The sequence below is a fragment of the Plecotus auritus genome, assembly GCF_963455305.1.
Source record: "Plecotus auritus genome assembly, chromosome: 1".
Classification (NCBI taxonomy): Eukaryota; Metazoa; Chordata; class Mammalia; order Chiroptera; family Vespertilionidae; genus Plecotus; species Plecotus auritus.
In genome coordinates, this window is record NC_137770.1 from 177628576 (window position 1) to 177650066 (window position 21491).

At 36.1% G+C, this 21491-nt stretch overlaps 1 protein-coding gene across 1 annotated transcript in view; it reads right to left on the reverse strand.

Moving 5' to 3' along the window:
• MTTP (microsomal triglyceride transfer protein) overlaps positions 1–21491 on the reverse strand; it is a 54927-nt gene that overhangs the window by 19747 nt on the left and 13689 nt on the right. The window contains exons 4-14 of the mRNA XM_080647059.1: positions 19605–19712; positions 18014–18130; positions 17580–17719; positions 15510–15660; positions 13250–13407; positions 9607–9775; positions 8559–8666; positions 5404–5616; positions 3190–3401; positions 998–1095; positions 771–892 (exon numbers count right to left, since the gene is read on the reverse strand). Of these exons, the coding sequence (XP_080503185.1) occupies positions 771–892; positions 998–1095; positions 3190–3401; positions 5404–5616; positions 8559–8666; positions 9607–9775; positions 13250–13407; positions 15510–15660; positions 17580–17719; positions 18014–18130; positions 19605–19712 (1596 nt within the window). The remainder of the gene's footprint in view (positions 1–770; positions 893–997; positions 1096–3189; positions 3402–5403; positions 5617–8558; positions 8667–9606; positions 9776–13249; positions 13408–15509; positions 15661–17579; positions 17720–18013; positions 18131–19604; positions 19713–21491) is intronic.

Consider the following 21491-nt stretch of genomic DNA (forward strand, 5'->3'; position numbering starts at 1 on the left):
TTGTTATGAATGAAAACTAAAAAGAAAGCATATTTCAAAATTAGAAAGCCTTTACCAAATTTTAGATAAAACGAAAGGACGGAAGTCAGCCAGCTGTCAAACGCCTACACTTTATTCTTTTCTCTCCTAGCAGTATTGGAAAAAAACATAGATTGACTCTTTAGAGAGCCATATTGTGTTATGAAAGTTTTTAAAAATATATTTTTATTGATTTCAGAGAGGAAGGAAGAGGGAAAGATAGAAACATCCATAATGAGAACCATTGATTGGCTGCCTCCTGCACGCCCCACACTGGGGATAAAGCCCACAACCTGGGCATGTGCCCTGACTGGGAATCAAACCATGACCTCCTGGTTCATAGGTCCATGCTCAACCACTGAGCCACACCAGCCAGGCTATTATGAAAGTTTTTATTATGCGTAATGAATCTCTTCATAGAAATACCCAGAGAAAGAAAATATATTCTAGAATGAAATATCTGGAGCTCCAAGAAATATATCTGTGAATAGCAATGTTTTTTAAAACACATGCGAGAAATACTGGCATGAAATCTATACATATTTAGATTTCAAGTTCATATTTAAAACTCTATCTGGGACTATAAACCATACAGCCTCTTAAAGATGATGATGAAATCATGGATGACATATGGCAGCAGCCACCATTAACTTACACATTCTATAATGTTACCATCAGCATATAACTTATTTTACCCCACACTAAATTTTTTTACATACTTTATGCAGCAAAATTAATGGAAAATGAGTTACCTGGCTACCATGAAGATGAGACTTCCCAATGTACTGAAAGATGTTCAGGTTGCTTCTCCTTAGGATGCCAGAACCAGAGTAAAGAATGTCAAGACTGTAAGTGGCTGCCGAATGGGGACTTCCTAATGGCCAAAAAAGAAAAGAAAGCCAACCCTGTAATTTAATAATAGTTCGAGCAAACCCACGCTGGGGAGGGGCGTGGAGGGAGGACCCTTTAGGTTACATACGTCCTATGTAGCCAGTATAGGCAGAAGAAGATCCACTCTTGGCGAAACGGTCATAATTATGAGCAACCATCTCCTTCAGAACTCGACGGATCATTTTGCTGCAACACATAAAAGGAAAAGCTGCACATTCATTGTAATGACTGATTCCCAAATCAGATTTGGAAAAAACCCAAGTCCTCGGTGGAAAAAACAGGGGCCGAAATTTCCTCACGCTGCTCCAGGACTGGGTGGTGCCAGCTGGCATGCCAGCACCAGGGTCAGGGCTTTCCCCTTCATTCCTCAGCAAGATGAAGACACAGCTGTGAGCCAGTAGGAGCTGGCTGATGGACACACCTCAGCAGTGGACAACACATATTCTTTGAGTCACTTTGGTTCCACTGTTAAACAGCATACTTGGAAAAGAAAGCTGTCCCGAACTGGAGAGGTTGCCAATTTTTCCTTAAACATTTTTCTACACCCTCTAATGTTATCACTGGCTAATTATATGTACATAATAGTAAACTTCCAGAAATTTCTTTCATGTTCATGTACTTTTCAATGAAAAAAAATCTCAGCTACATCCATATATAAACCATTGTCTCGTATCTAACTTGTCTACTTATCTAACTTGTGTGGAGATCTTTACATTCCTGACTACTTAAAACTAATCATATCAGTAATTATAAAATTATAACAATGCAGAAAGGAATCAACTAAAGAGATCTGGACTTAGATCTGAGGTAGAACATTATTGAGAGAATGGTTACCTTAACATCTTTTGCCCCCAATATCACTAGGTTATAAGATTTCAGCCTGGAGAAGAAAAGGTGAGGACGATTATGACAGCTTTCCTCAAATATTCAAAGGGCCTGTGCATGGATAAATTATTAGGACTGTTCCTTATGTCTCCAGGGGTAAAACCAGGGCCAATACTAAGATTTCAGTTATATAAAAAAGCAATGGTGAGTCTCTGAACAATGATACCAGTTCCCTCCATGGAGGTGACCCTCCTGCCACTGGAGAGGTGCAGGCAATGTCTGGACACCCCCTGCCAGGAGCCTAGGCCCCCACACTGGAAACACCAAGCAAGATAGCCTTTAATGTCCCTTCCAACTCCAATGGTTTTGGTTCTGAGACTCTGACCAGCAGTGCTTGCCATGGCCTCCTCGCCCGTCCCCACTGCTTCCTCTTTATTGCCCCTGAATCACTAGGTTCAGAAGACAAGGGCAGCAAGTCCACCAGGATCTCCTCCACGATTCTCACAGAGGAAACCCAGCAATAGAAGATGTCAGGTCCTTGACTAGTAACTCATGGCTACAAATGGGCTCCGCTTCTTTCCTCCATCCTCACGGCCCTTTTTCCTTATGTTTCCTGCTCTTTTCTCTCTTCTTCTCACTCCCCGTATCTTTTCCTTCATCCTTCTTAGTTCTTGTTTTTCCTTCAATCTTTTGCTGCCTTTTAATTTGTTTCCATTTCTCCTTATTTTCCTCTCTCCCATTGTCTGTTTTCCTTTTCAACTGGTAATGCTCAGATTTGATTGTTCCTGGGGGGAGTGCTCTGCATATAACTCAGGGGAAATGGGAATTCCTTTTCTGGCCCTCTGTTTCAGGGAAGAGGTTTAGAGAATTTCAGGGAAGCCACTTTGAAGAGGGTTATCGGTGAATTAAGAAGAGACTTGGGAACCAGCAGGAAGATGAATCCAGTAAGAGTAACTGGGAGCAACAAAGTCTGTTGGTCCCATTCTTCATCCCTTGAGTGGTCCTTAAACCGTTGGCCATGTTTAAGGTTTTAAATTTAAATGGTAAATTCTTTTGACCTGTGATATGAGGCTTCAAAGATTTCTAACATGTGGAAAGTTAAGATGACAGACCATTTTGTGAGAACTTCACATCCTTTTGTAGTACTATTTGTAAAAAGAATCCTATTAAAAATATAGTTGGATTCTAGAACATGACTCACATTTGGTCACATATGTTTATCAGACTGAGCAGAAGACCTAGAGTAAAAATCATACCTGGAATTCTAAATCACAGTGCTAAAGTGAAGTTGCTTTATTTGGTCCACTAAATGGTTCTCTTATGGGAAATTTGGCAAACTCTTTCATTGTGTAACACAACCCAGCAGAGTGACCATACCAATGTTATTACCCACATGTGTACCACACAAATATACAGCTAAGCCTGAAAAGCAGAGACAGGTGCACCATATCATACCTTGCAGGCATTTCAAAACGTAGGATGTCTTGAACAGTGGAAAGCATGTATTTATTCATTTCTTTGGGAAGCTCCCCAATAGAGAGCAGGATGTTTTTTACTTCCATGTAGGATGGATTGTTACTTAAAATGATAGCAGCTGCGGTGGTGCGCACGGTCTTTTCATGAACTTTGCGATTCTGATGGTATATCCTGTTCAAAGTCTTCTTCACCTGTTCATAAGATGTTCAGATTTATTAGTGTACATCTAGGCTTTCAAAATTGACATTGTAGCAGACATAGTTAGTGCTCTCTAAATACACATTCCTACATTTCCCAGGTTCCTTTGCTATTAGGTAGGGGCCATAGTCCTGCTAACGGATCGTAAACAGAATCACTTTGGGTAGCTTCTAGGCTGAGGCACTTAAGAGCTGGTATGCCATCTCCGTCTCCTTGTTTCACTATTGTAGTGAACTTCAGGCCACAATTTCCTTTACCTACATTAGACATAGCATGAATGAGAAATACATTTTTGATAAGCTGAGATTTATTTTGAGAGAGAGAGAGAGAGAGAGAGAGAGAGAGAGAGAGAGAGAGAGAGAGAGAGAGAGATGGATTGGCTATCTACTGCACAAGCTTCGATCAGGAATTGAACCTGCAACCTGGGTATGTGCCCTGATTGAACCCGCCACCTTCTGGTGTACAGGACGACACTCCAACCAACTGAGCCACTGGCCAGGGCAAGCTGAGATTTCGAGGCTCATTTGTAATTATAGCATATCATGATGTTACCTAACTAATATAGAATTTTTTAAAAAATACTACCACCATGTGGCACTGGGGCTCTAGGGAGAGATGGCTATATGAACCGATATTTCCTTACAGTGAAGTACCTCAGAATCTTCCTTTCTCCTTTTTAAAAACTACACTGTAATAATCTTTCTTTTTAGAGCAATTTTAGGTTCATAGCAAACTTAAGCTGAAAGTACAGATAATTCCTATATATCCTTGCTCCTCATCGCTCCCCCATCCCACACAACCTCTCCCTCTATTCTATACCACAGTGGTCATTTATTGCATTTGATGAACCTATATTGACACATCATTATCACTGAAAGTCCATTGGTTACATTAGTGGACTTAAAAAACAAAAACATTAACACCAAAGAAAATGTGCCAATATATTTGCATTCTGTAGCAACAAATAATTCTTCTGGTTACAAGCACTGCCTAATCTTACACTGTGTGTGGTGTCTTACACTGTGTGTGGTGTTCTGTACGAGGCATTTATAAATACTTCTTTCAATGTCTTTTACTATCTCTCCCACATGTTGGCCTTGTTCTTGGGTATATAGGAGTTAAGTGATTCACTTAAGCACAAACAACTAGGAATGGACAAAGCCAGATTTTAGATGTAGTTCTGTATGTCTCAAAAGGCCCTGACCTTAACCATCACGTTTTTGCAAAAAAAAAAAAAAAAAAAAAAAAGTGACACAAAACCAATGGAAAGATGTTTATCTGAAAGCTGGAAACATCATTCTCCACAGGCAGTTTAGCTTGGGGTTTACAAACATTCTCTGCCTTAATAAAAGTTTAATTTAGATAGCTGCCTGAAAATGTAGCTGTAGACACCAATACTTAAGGTAAAATATTTCAGTGTCAAAAAAAAACTTAACAGGATCTTAAAATTTATAGAAATAAAGATATTTCTGAAAATACTTTCTTTTTCTTTTTATAATACTCACTTGAGGACATGTTTTTTTTTTTAAAAAAAAAATCAATATCCAGAGAGAAAGGGAGAGAGGGAGAGAGACAGAGAGAGAAACATCAACGTGAGAGAGAAACATAGATCAGTTGCCTCCCATATGTGCCCCAATCTGGGATCGAACCCACAACCTAGGTATGTGCCCTGACTGGAAATTGAACCCACACTTTTTGGAGCAAGGAGATGACACTCCCACCAACTGATATGCGGTCAGGGCAATACTTTGTTTCTTAAAGTAAAAGAATATGCTTTAATATTTATGCTTCAGGATATAGGACATGTTTCTATTCAAAAGGTGAGGCTGCATCAGCATAGCCTTAAATCCAATTTAAGAGGTATTTCTAAACAGGAAAGAGAAATTGTTAGTTTGGGGAAAAAATAGGATGATTTCAAAGGCATCTGCATTTGACTCATATTTAGACATGTCCTTTTCCTTTTGTGACTTTTGCCAATATTCTTGGAGACTTTACCTCATCCGTTATGAAAGGGACATCATATCTCTGGAGACTGGTGGTAGCCAGGTGGCTGATGGGCCCTTCTCCTGTCTCTGCATACTTGAGGAGGAGCGGGATGCCTTCTGGGAGCAGGGCATTCTTCAGAGCCAGCAGGTACATCACGATGTCCTCTTTTTTCTCCGCTTTTTCCAGTCCTCCCAGGATTAATTTCTTGGCTTCTACCACTCCCTAAAAAATCACTGATCTCAGACATATGCATAGCCATACATTAAACAAGGCTTGGGCATGACTGGCTTCACTCTTAGGCCCAAGAAAACAACTTGAGTTTTAGAAAATTTTGCACTGGTTTCATGACTGAGGCGCACAGTGAAAATGAACAAGTAAAGCTTGACAAAGGAGCTGTGGTTTCTTTACATGTATTTGTTGACATATTTTTAGGAAGCAATGAGTATAATAGTGGACATATTAACTTTTGAACACATTCTGAATATACAAAGTCATTTAAGAAATCTCCTTGATTAATTATTTGTAAAACTGCCCACGCACTGAATTTCTGAAGCAACAGTTAGATGGTGCCTAAGTGATAACAGTTTTCTTACGTAAAAACTTTGGTGAAAATATTTACTACTTGACCATAGGTCTTTTTCTAAATGTTTAAAAAGTGCTTGTTTCCACTTTATTTCATATTTTACTAATGCTGCCATACAGTCAAAAAATATTTCTTGAGTGTCTCCTATTTGGCATGTACTTTGCTAGGTACTTCTTAAAATATGTTCTTTAAGCAGAAAATTCCTTTTTTCCTGGCCTAGAAATATAGGAATTGAGTAAAAGTTAATAATTTAATGGAAAACGCAAGTAGGGACATCTGGGTTTATCTTTGCTACTATGTATGTTTTAGGGCTTCAGTTTCACCATTAAAATAAAGATTCCTAAGACCTAATCATCTATAGGATTTGTAAACTCTGAAATTAGGCTGCAGGCACACTCAAAAACAAACACACATGCACAAACCAGGGTGGGGGCAGGAGGTGAGGGGTTAGAGCAGACATAAAAGGTCTCTGACTGAAGGGAAGATACTGTATTTTCCCTAACTATGCCGATTATCTATGCCAACTATCAGACTGATAAAAACACATTCAAAAGTTTGATAACATACTTTGTTATTGAGGTTATGGGGAAATAGGTATTCTCATACATTGCTGCTGGAAGCATAAAATGGTATGACTCTTATAGAGGATAATTTGGCAAAAGCTAACAAACCTGCATTTTGATCCTGAAGCTACAGTTCCAACAATAAGAAAAAGAAATGCACCTAAGATTATTCATTTTAGCATTATTTGTAATAACAAAAGAGTGGAAACCACCTAATGATGACACATAAGAGACGCTGCATATACTGTGCTACATCAACACAATGGAGTGCTAGACAGTTGTAAAAAAAAAAAAAAAAGAGGAAAATCTCTCTAAACTAGCACGGGGTGATTTTCAGGACATACTTTTCAGTGAAAAAAAAAATAAGGTACAAGAAAAGTGTATTCAGAGCGCTATAATTGTGCAAGAAAAAGGAAATAAGGATGTGTGTGTACAGCCGCCTACTGCTGCACAGAGAAACATAGGAAGGAGAAACCAAAAACTAATAATACCACTTATGTAGAGAAGCCAGTGAGAACAGGTGGAAAAGAATGAGACATATATATTTTGTGCTCCAGCTCCACCGAATTTCTCACTGTTCCCAAGTACACCAGGCATATTTTGACGTTGGGCCATTTCATACACAGCTGTATTTTTCCTAGAATGTCCGTTATTCTATCCTACCATCTCTCACCTACAGAGCTCTTCTTGACTAAGCTCAAATATGACTTCTTTGGTGAAACCTTCCCCAGCAGCCCAAACAGAATAGTTTGTTACATCTTTTGTATTCTTCGAGCACTCTTTATATATTTCAATATTATTGTATTTATCTGTTTGTGTTTGATAAACAAACTAGTTATTTGAAGATAGTAGGACATTTTGTGTCTTTATATTAAGGGACTAGCATCATACCCAGCACAGAGTAAATGCTCATCAAATACTGCTGGATGGATGTTTTTATATGTGAGTTTTGTCTTCAGACAAGGTATTTGATATATTATTGCTGAAGTATACAATCTACTCAAATAGTTGTGGATATTATAAGAAGTCACAGTTCTTTAATATCATAAAAATTATACAAATTTGATTTCTGTCAGATCTTAATAAGATACTCAAACATTTTCAATACCATTTTTCTGTGATCTTTTTTATACTTACTTACATTCTAGTTATGAGTTGTCTCTTTTGGAACTATTTTGTTTTAAGAACGTTCTCTTTCTATTGTTTTTATAGTAAGTATTCAGGAAGCAAAATAGTATGGTGATGTCTTTTGAAGATAGAGGAAAAATGCTGACTGGAAGCTAACTAATCTAATAAATGTAGACAGAAAAAAAGACTGTTTTTATGTATTCGGCATTTTTAATCTATTTACACTATAGAAAGATGGGCTATGTTAGGTAATAATCTCTCTGGATTTTCCATACTTAGCTATGCTTACAAGTGAGTGTTTTATTTTAATGAGAAAGACATTAAAATTGATAGTCCACCCAGGCAAGTGGAGAAGCTTTGAGAAAATGAATTAAAAATAAAATGTAAAGTCTGCAGTAAATAGAGGTAAATAATTTCCACCATCAAAACTCAAAACCGCAAACCACAATTACTACAGGTGAAGTCTGTTCTAGGAGGGAGCCCCAGAGTCTAATATTTTTCTAATAACTAGAACTAAACCCTACATATTGTTCAAAACTGAGTACATAGCGGGCACTTAATAAAAACATATTGATGGAGGATTAATAAATGATTCACTTTTTAGCAAGTATTTATTGAACACTATCTGGGTACTAAATACCATTTTAAGCAACTGGTGTTGAAAAAAAGGAAGATCCAATTCTGCATGGAGCTTACATTTCAGTGGGAGACAATAAACATAATAAATAACTGAACTGTAAAGTGTGTCAGAGGGCAATAATTGCTATGCAAATAGAGAAAGTAGGGTAGGGTAGAGGGGATTAGGAGTAGCAGTGGTGGGCAGCATTGGAGTGTTAGATAGGATGGTCTGGAGCTACCTAGGTAACACGTGAGATGGGGTTCACACTTACTTTGAGTTTGCAGCCATCACTCTGACACAGCTTCCTGACGAGGGCCCCGATGACGATCATAACAGTTTCTCTGATGTCATTGCTCGCAAAGGAACCTTTGAACTTACTCTATTAGCCAAAAAGGGATAAAAATAAATTATCAAACTGTTGAAACATTTCCAAGGGATATTTTTTAGTTAAGAAATAAAGTAACCAGTGCCTGAGGAAATTACATTCCTAGATTGCAAACTCCCCTTTCCAGATATTCTTAGCGTTGGTCTATGAACCCCCTAACCCTTTACCTCTTTGCACACAATATGCCACAATTGCCTAATCCTCACAGCTTCCAACTACACGGTAACATTTAGTCTAGCCTAGAAGTTTACGGATTGGATTCCTGATTCAGTGAACAAACAAAAAAAGGCATGTAAAATTTCATGCATGGGTGTAAAGGAGCTTCATTACTTTTATCAGATTCTTAAATGGGCCCATTTTCCCAAAAGATTATGCATTATTCAATTAGATCATAAGTGAATAAATGTACTTAAGGAAAAAAATATCTTGGACCCAAGAGAAGTCTAGCTTTTATTTCTAATGTGAATTGTTTAATATCAGAAGGCTGGTATCTCTTCAACATACTGTGTATTAAATACCATGGAGATCTTTGAAGTCAAAACAAGTATTTTAAAATAAATTTTTGAATTAACCAAGACTTCTCCCCTCTGAAATTTTGTCCTATATCATCATATTATATGATAGGTAAACACAGTCCTTAAATTTCTATAAAGTATACTTATAGAAATAAAGTATACTTATAGAAAGTATAAGTATACTTTATAGAAATAAGTATACTTATTTAGAGGAACTGCAAAGAAGACACTATAAAATAATTTACTATAGAGTTAATCATTAATGAATACAAAATAGTTCAATAGAATTTGAATATGAATAATCAGAAGGCTCTTGTTCTGCCTTCATTCTGATACACACAACATTTAATTACTGCTTCGATTGCTGAGAGCTTTTTAGTGGTAAGAGCCTTCACTTTTCCAGTGTCTGTCTGACTTACAATGAGGGCTCTCAGGAGTTCTTCGTCGGGATGGGAGGCAAATCCGCAGGCATAGAGAAACCTCTCCTGAAGGATAATGTTACTGTCACTTTTGAAATCCAAAAAGTCCAAAATCGCATCTAATGAGTCTGGGGTCTGAGCCGATGTGACAGCATCCACCAGCTGCGGTCTATTAAAAAAAGGTGTCGTTAAGGATGTCAATGTTTAGGGGGCTCACGGAACTGTTTAAAATCGCTACCATTTACAGACTCTCCATTGGTTTGAATTTCCTAAAGAAGTGAACATTTTTTTTGCAGTTCTCTTTTTTTGCATTTTTAAAATTTTTTATTTTAAAGAAAATCGATTTAAATATAATAATGTTACATGCAATAAACATTAATATTTCAAGAAAAACAATTTTAAGTATAATAATGTTACATGTAATAAACATTAATATTTCAAGAAAACTATTTTAAATATAATAATACACGCAATAAAAATTAATATTTCAAGAAAAAGATATTTTAAATATAATAATTTTACCAAAACTGTACTAACATAGTATAATATCACAAAAGTTGTAGGCAATAAAAATCTGCAAATAACAGGATTACTTCTATTATATTCTAAAATATTTTTTTCTCTGGCTCTATTTTGGTTCATCAGTTTATATTGTTCATTATATTCCACAAATGAGTGAGATCATGTGATATCTATCTTTCTCTGACTGGCTTAGTTTGCTTAGCATAATGCTGAACAAAAGAATAACTGTCTCAAAAAGACCACTCACATTTTAGTTTAAACCTCTCTTTTAACTGCCCTCTCTCTCTTATTCAATGTATGCTCAGAAAATACAAACAACCAATTTTAGTATTTTAATCTAAGCCAAATATAATTTGAAGATTTGTAAATAAAAAGTCTATAAATAAAATTATAATTTCGTTTCAAATTCTTTTCTATATGAGTAATACATAAAATTCTCCCAAATTGATTATTTCTCTAATTAGCTTTGTAAATATACTCATTCCCCAATTGCCTAATTTAACTATGGTAGTATTATTTAACAGAAAGCTGGGAGTCTTTTAACTTTAATTTATATCCAAGGGAGAAAGCTTTCCTCACTTTTTTTAAAAATAAAAAGCCCCATGGTATAGTTCAGCCATATGACTATGTGTGAGCAGAACAAAAGTCCTATGGGAAAGTTCTAGTACGTTTTCCACCATCAAGAATCTTTGGTTTGTTGAGTCTGTGATGATAAAATTTCAGAAGCTTGTCATACTAATGAACATAGTATGTGTGTAAATATTTTATTCCACATCCATATAAACACACCATACATGGTTCACTGTTTTATATTTTTTAAAAAGACTTATTTGTACTATGTAATTTTGAACCCAACAAAAACCCAGTAAATGAAATAGAGACTGAGAGATATTTCTTAAGTGTCTATTATACAAGCACTGCACTAGAAATTTTAGGTATGTAACTTCTCTTTGCTTTAATTTCTTCATCTGTAACACAGGGCTAGAAACAGTAGTCACTTTAGGATTGTTGGGAGGATTAAATTACATCACCTATGTAAAACACTTAGAATAATGCGTGGCACATTATAAATGCTATATAAATAGATGCTCCTACTAATATGATCGCCTCACTGAACATCTCTGTCAATTCAATACTAATATTTCCTCTCGTAGATAAGGAAACAGACTCAGAGATATCAAGTCATTTGTTTAAGGTCCCACAGCTGATAAAAGTATAGTTCGTCCTGGAACTCAGGTTTTCCTGACTGTCGGGTTCAGAGGAAAAAAACAAAATTCTCTTCTTGGGTAATTGAGTCCTTTGAACGCAGTGTCTACTACTGCTCTCTCTGTGTGTGTAACTTGGCCAATTTCCACTTTTGATTATGTTAATGGCTATTTTTAATTATACCACTGTTTCCCAAAGTGATTTCCATGCAACACTAGTCCTATAAAATGCTTTAAGAAATGGTATTTTCAAGGTCATGTGAGCTTAGGAAATGTTTAAGGAAATTTACACCTAAACTTATCAGATTAAAGATGTTACAAATGTCTGTAGCAAAGAGAACTATTTGACTTGGTTCCACCCAGTATTATTTAACTCAGTTGCTCACAGAATCCTTTCCTCTTGGCAAACTTGCTAACATTCTGTAAATTACAAGATCCATACAATAAACACTTTGGGAAATGGTACATTCCACCACCCTGCCTTTCACCATCTTACAAGAAATAAAAGAAATTATTCTCTGTATTTTACAGATGTTGAAAATGAGGCTCAGAAAGCCTAAATGTAAATGACTTGCTTGAGAATTATACACTGTTGGAAGTCAAATTTAAAACCAGGTCTTCTGATTGCAGTTCAACCTCATGCCTTTCTACTATCTATCCTATGCTACATGAGTGTTACATATGGTATGGTATGATATTGTGTAAATAAGCTGATTTAGAAAATACATTATGAAGTCATCCAAATTATTGTTGCCTTAAGATTTTTATGATACAAATAAGGTTAAAGTTTAGTTTAATCCCTATTATAAATTAGAGCTAATTTTGCACTTTCCTTGTTAGCATTTTTATCTTTGATCTAAAGAAAAATCATCCTGCAAATATATTTTAAAGTTCTATAATGAAAACAGAGTCTGAAAATCTATGATTTTGTACCTCTTTTAACTTCTGCTTTAACATTTTATTTTTGAAGAGAGCCACCAACTTGTGTGGTTAGTTATATGAAATTCCTATAATTTTTTTTAATGTCCTCAAGGCAAGTAAATAACATAGACATTCAAGAATAAACAGACTTCTCAGGAAAAAAATTAAATTCTCTTCTTCTTGGGTAATTAAAGTCCTTTGACCTTAGTGTCTACTACTGCTCTGTGTGTGTGTAACTTGGCCAATTTCCACTTTTGATTATGTTAATGGTTAGTTTTCAATGTTTGTCAAATTAGTTGAGCCATGTTCTATATCATCAATTAGGACAATTAGTATCATATAGCTGAATTTGTATTTACAGAAAAATTTACTTCTCTGCCCAAAATGCTCATATTTATAGACCAAATAAATTTGAGAATTAAATCAACTCTGTCAATTATGCATGTGAAATTAATCAAATATCCAATTTATGTACATATTTCTTTTGTTTAGATTCTTTTAGCTATTTACCTCAGTTCTCACTATTCCATATAAAACATGGCTTTGATTGGGCCGATCACTGGATTTTAAATAAAAGCTCATTTTTCTGTGGAAAAATTCATACTTTTTTGTTTTTATAAATGAACTCTGAAATCTTTTCAAGTGTCAATGAATAGCTCCCAGAACAAAATTTCAAAAACAGTGAGGCGGCATGGGTTGCATGGTGTTATGATGAAGTCATTCCCTATATCTTTGTACCTGATTTACTCATACACACTGAAAAAAAAAAAGTCCATTCTGAGTCACTGCTGAAAACTTGTTATTGCATTTCTGGTTAAGTCAGCATTAGATGACTGCATTGTGTCATAACTGTTCGAAGAAAATGCAAAACAACAAAATAATTGATTTGGAGGTGGGGCCGTTGGTTAATAAGAAGTGTTTCCTGCTTAATAAAAAGAAAACAACCCAGAATTGCTTTCCTTCAGACAACCTCACACAGTGTTCCAGGAACTTACAGAATGTCCTTGTTTTCAGTCTTTAGGATCTGGAGGATCTCTTCTTTCTTCGCAGTCCTGAGGTGCTGAATAAAGACCAGGAAGTTTCTGACAGCTTCTGCCTTGGAGAGGTTGTCAGGCTGTAGGTGTTTTCTGATGGACTGCCAGTGCTCCGAGAGCTGCAAGACAGGGTTGCAGGCTCATCCCCCATTCATAATTTAGAACATCCACATTTACAAGAGATGTCCTCCCACAAATAAATTTTTCCTTGTATCTCCAAGCAAAAGAGCATTTGGTATCTTGCCTCAATGTACCTGATTGCCCCTGCCCACTCCTGTGACCCTCAGAGGCAAGTAGAAGGGCCTGCTAACCTTGTGTATGATTCTTCTGTAGGAGGATTGTTTTTGTCTATTAGTAGTTAGCTCAAAGGACCTTGGGCGTCCAGGCATATAGGTCATTCCATTGTTATAACCAGGCAATTATATCTGAGGCCAGGCTTTGACTTCAATGGTGAAACTGTGCAGAATTTTCATTAGCAACAGAATATGTTGGAGGGCAAAACATTTAGAACTGTGAAGGTTTCTTATATACTGGGACCTCACTGAAAATCCATTGTTTTATAATAATTTGAGCTCTCTATTCTCTCTTTATTTTATTGTTTGCATGAAATGCTATGTTTTAATATTGCTAAGGTCTGGGCTGTGTTCATTACTCATATCTATGGTAAGTACAACAATATTTACATAAAGGTAATTCTCACATATACTATTATTGTGCTACTGTGGTTTTAAGAATAGTATATAGTTCTATTTAATGACATCATGTGACTTTGAAATAGGCTAAAGAACTTATTTTTCAAGTTTACCACTTTCCCCTTAGTTGTAAAGAGTGTGTTAAATCTCATTAGTGACATTTAACTCTAACTCCGCGTTTTAAATAAAATTCAGCATGCTACCAGTTTCTAAATTATTCATTCCTTCTAATGAGCAATAGACATAATTTTCTCTTTTTCAAATCCCTTTGGTTATCTAATCCTAAGAGGATATTGCAAAGAAAAATTCCAGCTATACTTAGCTAATGATTTACTGGGTCATTCCTGAGAGCAGAGAGCATATCAATATGAAGTCAGATTTGTTTTTCTTTAAAGGGTTATAATGGTGACATTATACTGAAGTTGAAAAAGCAAATTCCTTAAAGACATAAATCCTTCCTATAACAATGAAGAAATAGTTATAAAAAAATCATAGATGGTTCATAATATTTGATAACTATTGGGGAGAAACTAATAGTTCCATAAGAAAAGCTGATTGGTTTCATTAGTCACTTTCCTAAGTAATTTACATCTTATATGACATTAGAAAATTACGCTGGAACATTACATGATATATGGAAGAAAAACAAAAGAAAAAACAAAGTTTGAGATGGTGATTTTCTGTTTTATTTTGTTTTCTGTTAATTCAACTTTGGTATATTTGAGAAACTAGTAAGGAATTAGTGCCTTGTACTTAAAGCAAATTACAGTATTAGTTCTTAATGATTCTACTTTACTGAACACTAATAATATTCCAGGGAAGCATATCTTCTCATACCTATGAACAGAACATAAAGCCAAGGGTTTGCTCTCCTGACAACAGATTAACTGTTAGGAAGTGCAGGACCCTAAAGTCATTTCTGTGGCCATACATCACAACAAATTCGTGCAATAAATGAAATTTCTCTCTTTGTTGGATTAAAAATGTTACAAGGTGATCTACCCTTTGCCTTGGGGATGTGCTATCTCATTTCTGGCTGTAATTGTAGGGGAGGTTGGAGTGTGGTAAAGAAGTATTCCTTCATTTAAGCAGAGAGCTAGGTATCCTTTTTTTGTCCTCACAGCAATACTCAGAACACTGAGCTAGCTCAGTAATACATTTCATTTGTGGACATACTGTTACTAAGTGGAAGAAGTTTCAGGACTCAGGCTCCTGTCCATGCTCTTGATACCAGATACTTCCCCCTAACTTCAGTAGGCCATTATTTCCCCTGAATTCTAGGTGTTACTTTTAAGAAACTGTCATTAAGTCATAACATTTCTTTTATTTAAGATGGGTGGATAATTATTTGTTAATTATTATTGTTATGCATCAACTTAGATACATACTATTAGGCTACTGTCATAACTCTGTAGTGGCTGGTAGTTCTTTATAAACTTACTTCACAAAATTGGAGAGAAAAGTAAAATAGAATTTTAAGCCATGATTACTCCCATCTTTGGCTGCACAGCACAACTGTTCACACTTACAGAAGGACATCCTTTACACTCGCTCTGGAACACCTGCCCCTCAATGGGAAGGGCCTTGTACTTTGAATCAACTGCTTTAATTATGGCTGCTACGTGCTTTCCAGACATTAGTCTTGGGCCTGCTTCAGTCGTCTTCAGCTCTAATTTCTGCCTGAATAACCAAGGAAGATAAATATCACATCAGCAGAATTCTTTTGAGTGAACAGGCTATTAATTTCCATTTTTGGGGCACACAAGATACTAATTTATTCACGTTGTGTTAAGGCCATGTCTTTTAAACTGCGATGTCTCCAACGGTAACACAAACCTCAAGATAATTATGAAATCTTTCTAGAGCAATAATTTTATTCAAAGATTAAAAATTTAAGGGTGGATTTTCAAAATATAATGACAAGAGAATACAGAGAAGAAAATTTGCATAGATACTTAACAAGATATGCAATGTCACCTCTTTTGAATTTTTTTTTTTAAATATATTTTATTGATTTTTTACAGAGAGAAAGGGAGAGGGATAGAGAGTTAGAAACATCGATGAGAGAGAAACATCGATCAGCTGCCTCCTGCACACCCCCCACTGGGGATGTGCCCACAACCAAAGTACATGCCCTTGACCGGAATCGAACCCGGGACCTTTCAGTCCGCAGGCTGATGCTCTATCCACTGAGCCAAACCGGTTTCGGCACCTCCTTTTTTGAATTTAGCCCAGCTTTCTGAAAATGGTATCTTTAATACAACCACATGTCACTTAATAACTAAGACAATTTGGAAATCTTTATTTTCCAAAAATGGCCTTGATAATATTCTTGTCTAATATGATCTTTTAGAATCTCTCTCCCAGCAAGAGGTAGAATATACATCCCTCTCCTTGAGTCTGGGCAGGGTCTCTGACTGTCCCAATAATAGACGGTAGAAGTGACACTACATGACTACTAAAGCTAAGTCATAAAAGGGAAATCAGCTTTCGTATGGCATGCTAGCAGCACGTGTACCTTTGTAGACTTAATTGTTATGTGAGAAGCCTGGCTCCCTGAAGCTGCCATGTTGAGAAGCCACATGGAGATAAAGAGAGATGCATGAGGAGCCTCAGTAGTTTGTGTCTTCCCACCCCAGATACCAGGGAGCTGAGGGAGCAACCTCTGAAAAGGTCTGGTCAGTGACTACCTGCAACTGCGTAACAGACACCAAGCAAGGCATTCCTAGTGGGTACAACAAGCCCCAGACTTAGAATAAGAACATGAATGCTGCTTCTTATACCACTAAATTTGGAGTGGTTTGTTATAGAGCAATGAAAACCTGAAAGACCTGATTAGTAATTAAAAATATTAATTTCTATGAAAACAATAGTAGAATACAAAATTCTATTCCAGATGAGACTTCAATAACATTTCAAGAATTTTAGGCACCTCTCCCAAAATTTTGCATCCATTCATCTCTGACATGACAGCTACTTTAGAGGAAATAGTTGTGAAACAATATCATAAAATATAATACAATTAATGCTAAAATAATGTTCTTTTAAATAAAAAATCTGAAAATAACACATACTATTAGATTTGAAATTCTAATTCTTAAGCCTGTGAGACCTATTCTGACCAAAGAACTTTTCTCAAATTGGAATAACAAGCTTGAATATGTAAGTACTATAAATCATATAAAAATTCTGTCACATCACTTTACTATGAAACTTTTTATGTGTTTCTTAACAACAGTAACAAACAAAAAAATCTCAAGGAGAGAACATGCAAATGCCACCACCTTTTTAATACTAACATTGAAAACATTTGACAGAGAAATTAGAAAATAAACTAGAATAAATCATATTGCCTTTTTAAAATTTAAATTCTATTTAATAAACAATTAATTTTTAATGAAACTGTATTTTAAAATAGTATTTAATACATGTGATACTTATTGTAGATAATGTGAAAAATAAAATATGTGGAAGATATAAATTACTGTTTTCAAGAAGCTCACAGTCAAAATGAGGAAGCACTGTATATATTTAAAAAACAAGTATAATAATCTATGAAAGAAGAATAAAGAAAATTTAAAATTTCAGCATTGTCTTACTTTGATACTATTTTGCCTGTAATGGTTCGTAGAAAATTCAGCCCAAAAGCATGTGTCTCTTCTGCAAGCACAGCTATAACAAAGCTGTCTTCTATCTTGTAGGTAGTGACAGATGTGGCTTTTGAAGTGACACCCAAAACCTAAAAAGGTAAATATTTGTAGTTGTAACATTTAATCAGCTTTAAATCTTTGAATTAAGTTAAATACCAAACTATCTTTTAATCATCAAGGGAGCTTCCCCTTCACACCTCCCCTATCATTCAAACCTATAACATATGAAAATAAACCTGTTCATTTTATAATATGTGAAATTATACCCTACTAAAAATTAGAAATGTCCCCAAATTACATCATTACCTTATCTTCTATTATTTTAAATTCAACTCTACAAAATGCAATTATTTAGATGCTTCAAAAAAGTGTATCAGTCATACCTGATTTGTAGCTGTAAATCCAGACCTTTCTATTTTGCATGAATCCAAGGCCTTAATTTTGATCACTTTGTCTTGATGACCCTGGTAGGTCACTTTACAATCCCCAGAGATATCTACCTAAAAATAAAGTAAAAATACAGTGTTTAGGATTTTCACATGGATCATTTGAATGCCAGAGGGAATTGGCTTGAAAATTGGGGTCCCTACTATGTCATGGGGGTTTGCCTTTTTGTCCAGGCTGACAAGTTAGGAAGACAGGAAGAACTCAATGTTTCCTGCAGCAAGTGGATTCTTTTTCATCCTCTTTGGTTGAATCTTACTAGTGCCTTCTTAATGCCCAAGGAATAATAAAGAATTTCTGACTTCTCTCTAATGTCTACTAAGAATTGGACAAATGGCATGGTCAAATCCAAAACCTCTGGTAAATGGGGTAATTATGTGGTAAGGGAAGTTGCTTTTAATGTTATATCTAGGCTGTGTGTTGCTTGTGAGTGTGTGTGAGTGTGTGTGAGTGTGTGTGTGTGTGTGTGTGTGTGTGTGCCCTTTGACCAGCTAAGTATGATTAGAAATCTTTAAAAACCTGTTTGGATTAACTCAACTCATTATAAGTCACATCAACAAATTGAGTGTAGGCAAATGTCTCGCATACAAATTCTGTTTAGCTTCTTTTGGCCTTTCAGCAGACCTCTGCCAGCACCACACCCAACCTCCATTCTAGCAAGCTAACATTCCCTTGGCCCTGCCCTGCCATCAGATTTTCTCACTCACTCCTGGGCTGTCTGAATTCAGGCTAGGAAACTTGGACTCAGCTCCATCTTTACTCCAAGTGTGGTGTTGGGGGAGCCATGTAACTTCTCTAGTTTAACCTCAGTTCCTTCATCTGTAAAATGAAGGGGGTCGGTATAGACCAATGAATTCTCAAACTGACAATGCATTCAACTTATCTGAGAAAACTGCTAAAATATAGATGCTTAGGTCCTCCCTAATCTAGTGAATCAGAATCTATAGTGAATCCTGGGAATCTATATTTTTAATAAGCTTCCCTTGGAAAAGGGATACAAAGTGATACCAATGGATGGATCCCCAAGTTTTTCTGCATCTCTGTCTTTCAGTCACTCTATAAGTCTCCTTAGTGTAACTGAGTAGAGTTCCCTTTACCCTGTATTTGAGTACACAATGGTGTAAATGGCAATTTGTTTCATGTGTAAGTGAGACATGACCATCCAGCTTACCTTTACTGAGTATTACCATAGTAGTAACTTTTTAAAAAATATATATTTTATTGATTTTTTACAGAGAGGAAGGGGAATGGATAGAGAGTTAGAAACATTGATGAGAAAGAAACATTGATAGCTGCTTCCTGCACACCCCCTACTGGGAATGTGCCTGCAGCCAAGGTACACGCCCTTGACCGAAATCGAACCTGGGACCCTTCAGTCCACAGGCCAACGCTCTAGCCACTGAGCCAAACTGGTAAGGACAACTTTTTTTTTTCTTTTACTAACTTTCTATAAATAGAAAGCGATACAAATAATCTAGGGAACTCTATTGACAAATAAGATTCTGAATTTTTAATAATATTAGTAAGTACCTCATTGGTGGTTCCAGAGCTTAACTGCATCTGAAATAAGCTAGCCAGGCCTCTCTTGAGATTTTCGATGGCCACAGGCTCATTTTCATATGAGTAGAAGTTTTTGACCTAAGGAAAGAAAAAGACGAATATAAATAAAGCATAAATTCATTGCTTTTCATATTTGGTTAAATAAGTGGCAGGAAAGGTTCAGATTCTTATCCCTCTCAATTCCAGGAGAAAGAGATCTGTTGCTAGGGTTTCTTTTGTTGTGAAAAGAAGCTATTTAAATTTCTAAGAAGCTAGACCATCAGAATATGAAATTGCAGGAGACTGCTAGTGAAGGCTCTGAACAAGATGGACATAGCACAGGGGAAAGAGGGTGCAGACATAGGCTGGGATTTCTGTGAAAACAAGGATTGCTCAAGGAAGAGAAATTAGAAACATTCTCTTTGAACAAGTCGACATATTCTCTACTTGTAACTCTGCTTGAAACAAAAACTGACCAAGGTTTAAAACAACAAAGAAATAGGTTTTTAGAAGAGAATGGCAATCACCACTCTTGAGAATGCAGAGAAAGCACAGCCACCAACGGCTTTGATAAGGGCCCAGATGTGGCCATAATGCCCATGGACACAATTCCACAGGGGTGATTATCTCTGCCTGGCCCTCCACAGCACTTATATTGGCTTTCAGTCTAAGCAGATACAGAAGGTCCTGGGAAGATCTCAGGCTGATTGGGTTCCTGCATGGCCTGCTCCAGGCACTGCTTTGAGTTTCCCTTTAGAAAGCAGGAAAAAGAGGGTGGAATGAGGAGAGTGACTGTGATTTGGCTACAGTAGTAAATGGCTTCCTTAGCTTTGCTTCATCCTTGATATTATTATAGGCACAGGGGTGATAACAATGTCTCATACCATTTTGATTACTTAGGTCATGTTTAAGAAATAAGGATAAAAATACAAAGAACATTTTCTGGAAACCAGGCTGTCATTTTTCACCCTGTATTAACTCCAAACACTTCACACGATTTAAAACTAGAGGATGGATATAGCTTCCCTGTAAAAATTCCCAAGGTCTATAGTAATTGCAGCTGAGAACTTCTACTAGAAATATCCTGAATACCTTCCTATTTTTCTTTAAAGCCAACCATGACTTCTCAAGTAAAACAGCTCCTTAATTATTCAATGAATTCAATTAATACCAATCTGAACAATTCAGCCTATGTGAAAATTCTCCGTAACTTAGAAGAGAATATTTTGCCTGAATTATGCACAATTGCTTCAAATCTCTATTTTTATTTTCTACATGTATTCTGCCTAGTGACAGATTTACTAGGTACTTTATCCAACTCGTAATCAGTTTTAGTCGTTACACTGGACAAACCTTAAGTGTTGGAATTGTGTTTGCCCAGGTAAAAAAGGAATTGGAATACTGACCTCAGCATCTGAAAATCTATGGTATCATATTCTCAAACAAATCACTGACAATTTCTCATATTCCAGGCTGAGTTTCTGATGTTCTATTTTGTGAACTGGGTGTTAATTTCTTTTTAGGAATTACACTGTAACTTCTTTTTCAAATATTTCAGAGTATGATTATCTCCAGATATCATGACTATTATAGGTTCATAACTGGATCACTTGAGCCCGAATACAGTCAGAAGGCCCACTGGGTGGCACATGCTTACGGTCTGTGACTTTTTAGGCCTGAGACTTAAATACTTTAGAAAGCAAGAGAAGTGGGGAAAATACTTTTCCTTATCATCTGTATCCTCACTGTCCTTCCAGGCTAAAAAAAAATGATGTGCCTGAACTATTTATAAAGTTTGACCTAAAATTTCAGGAAACCCAGTTCTCAGATTTAATCTCTGGACTCTGCATAAAGTGAAGTGCTCCTCTATTATTGACC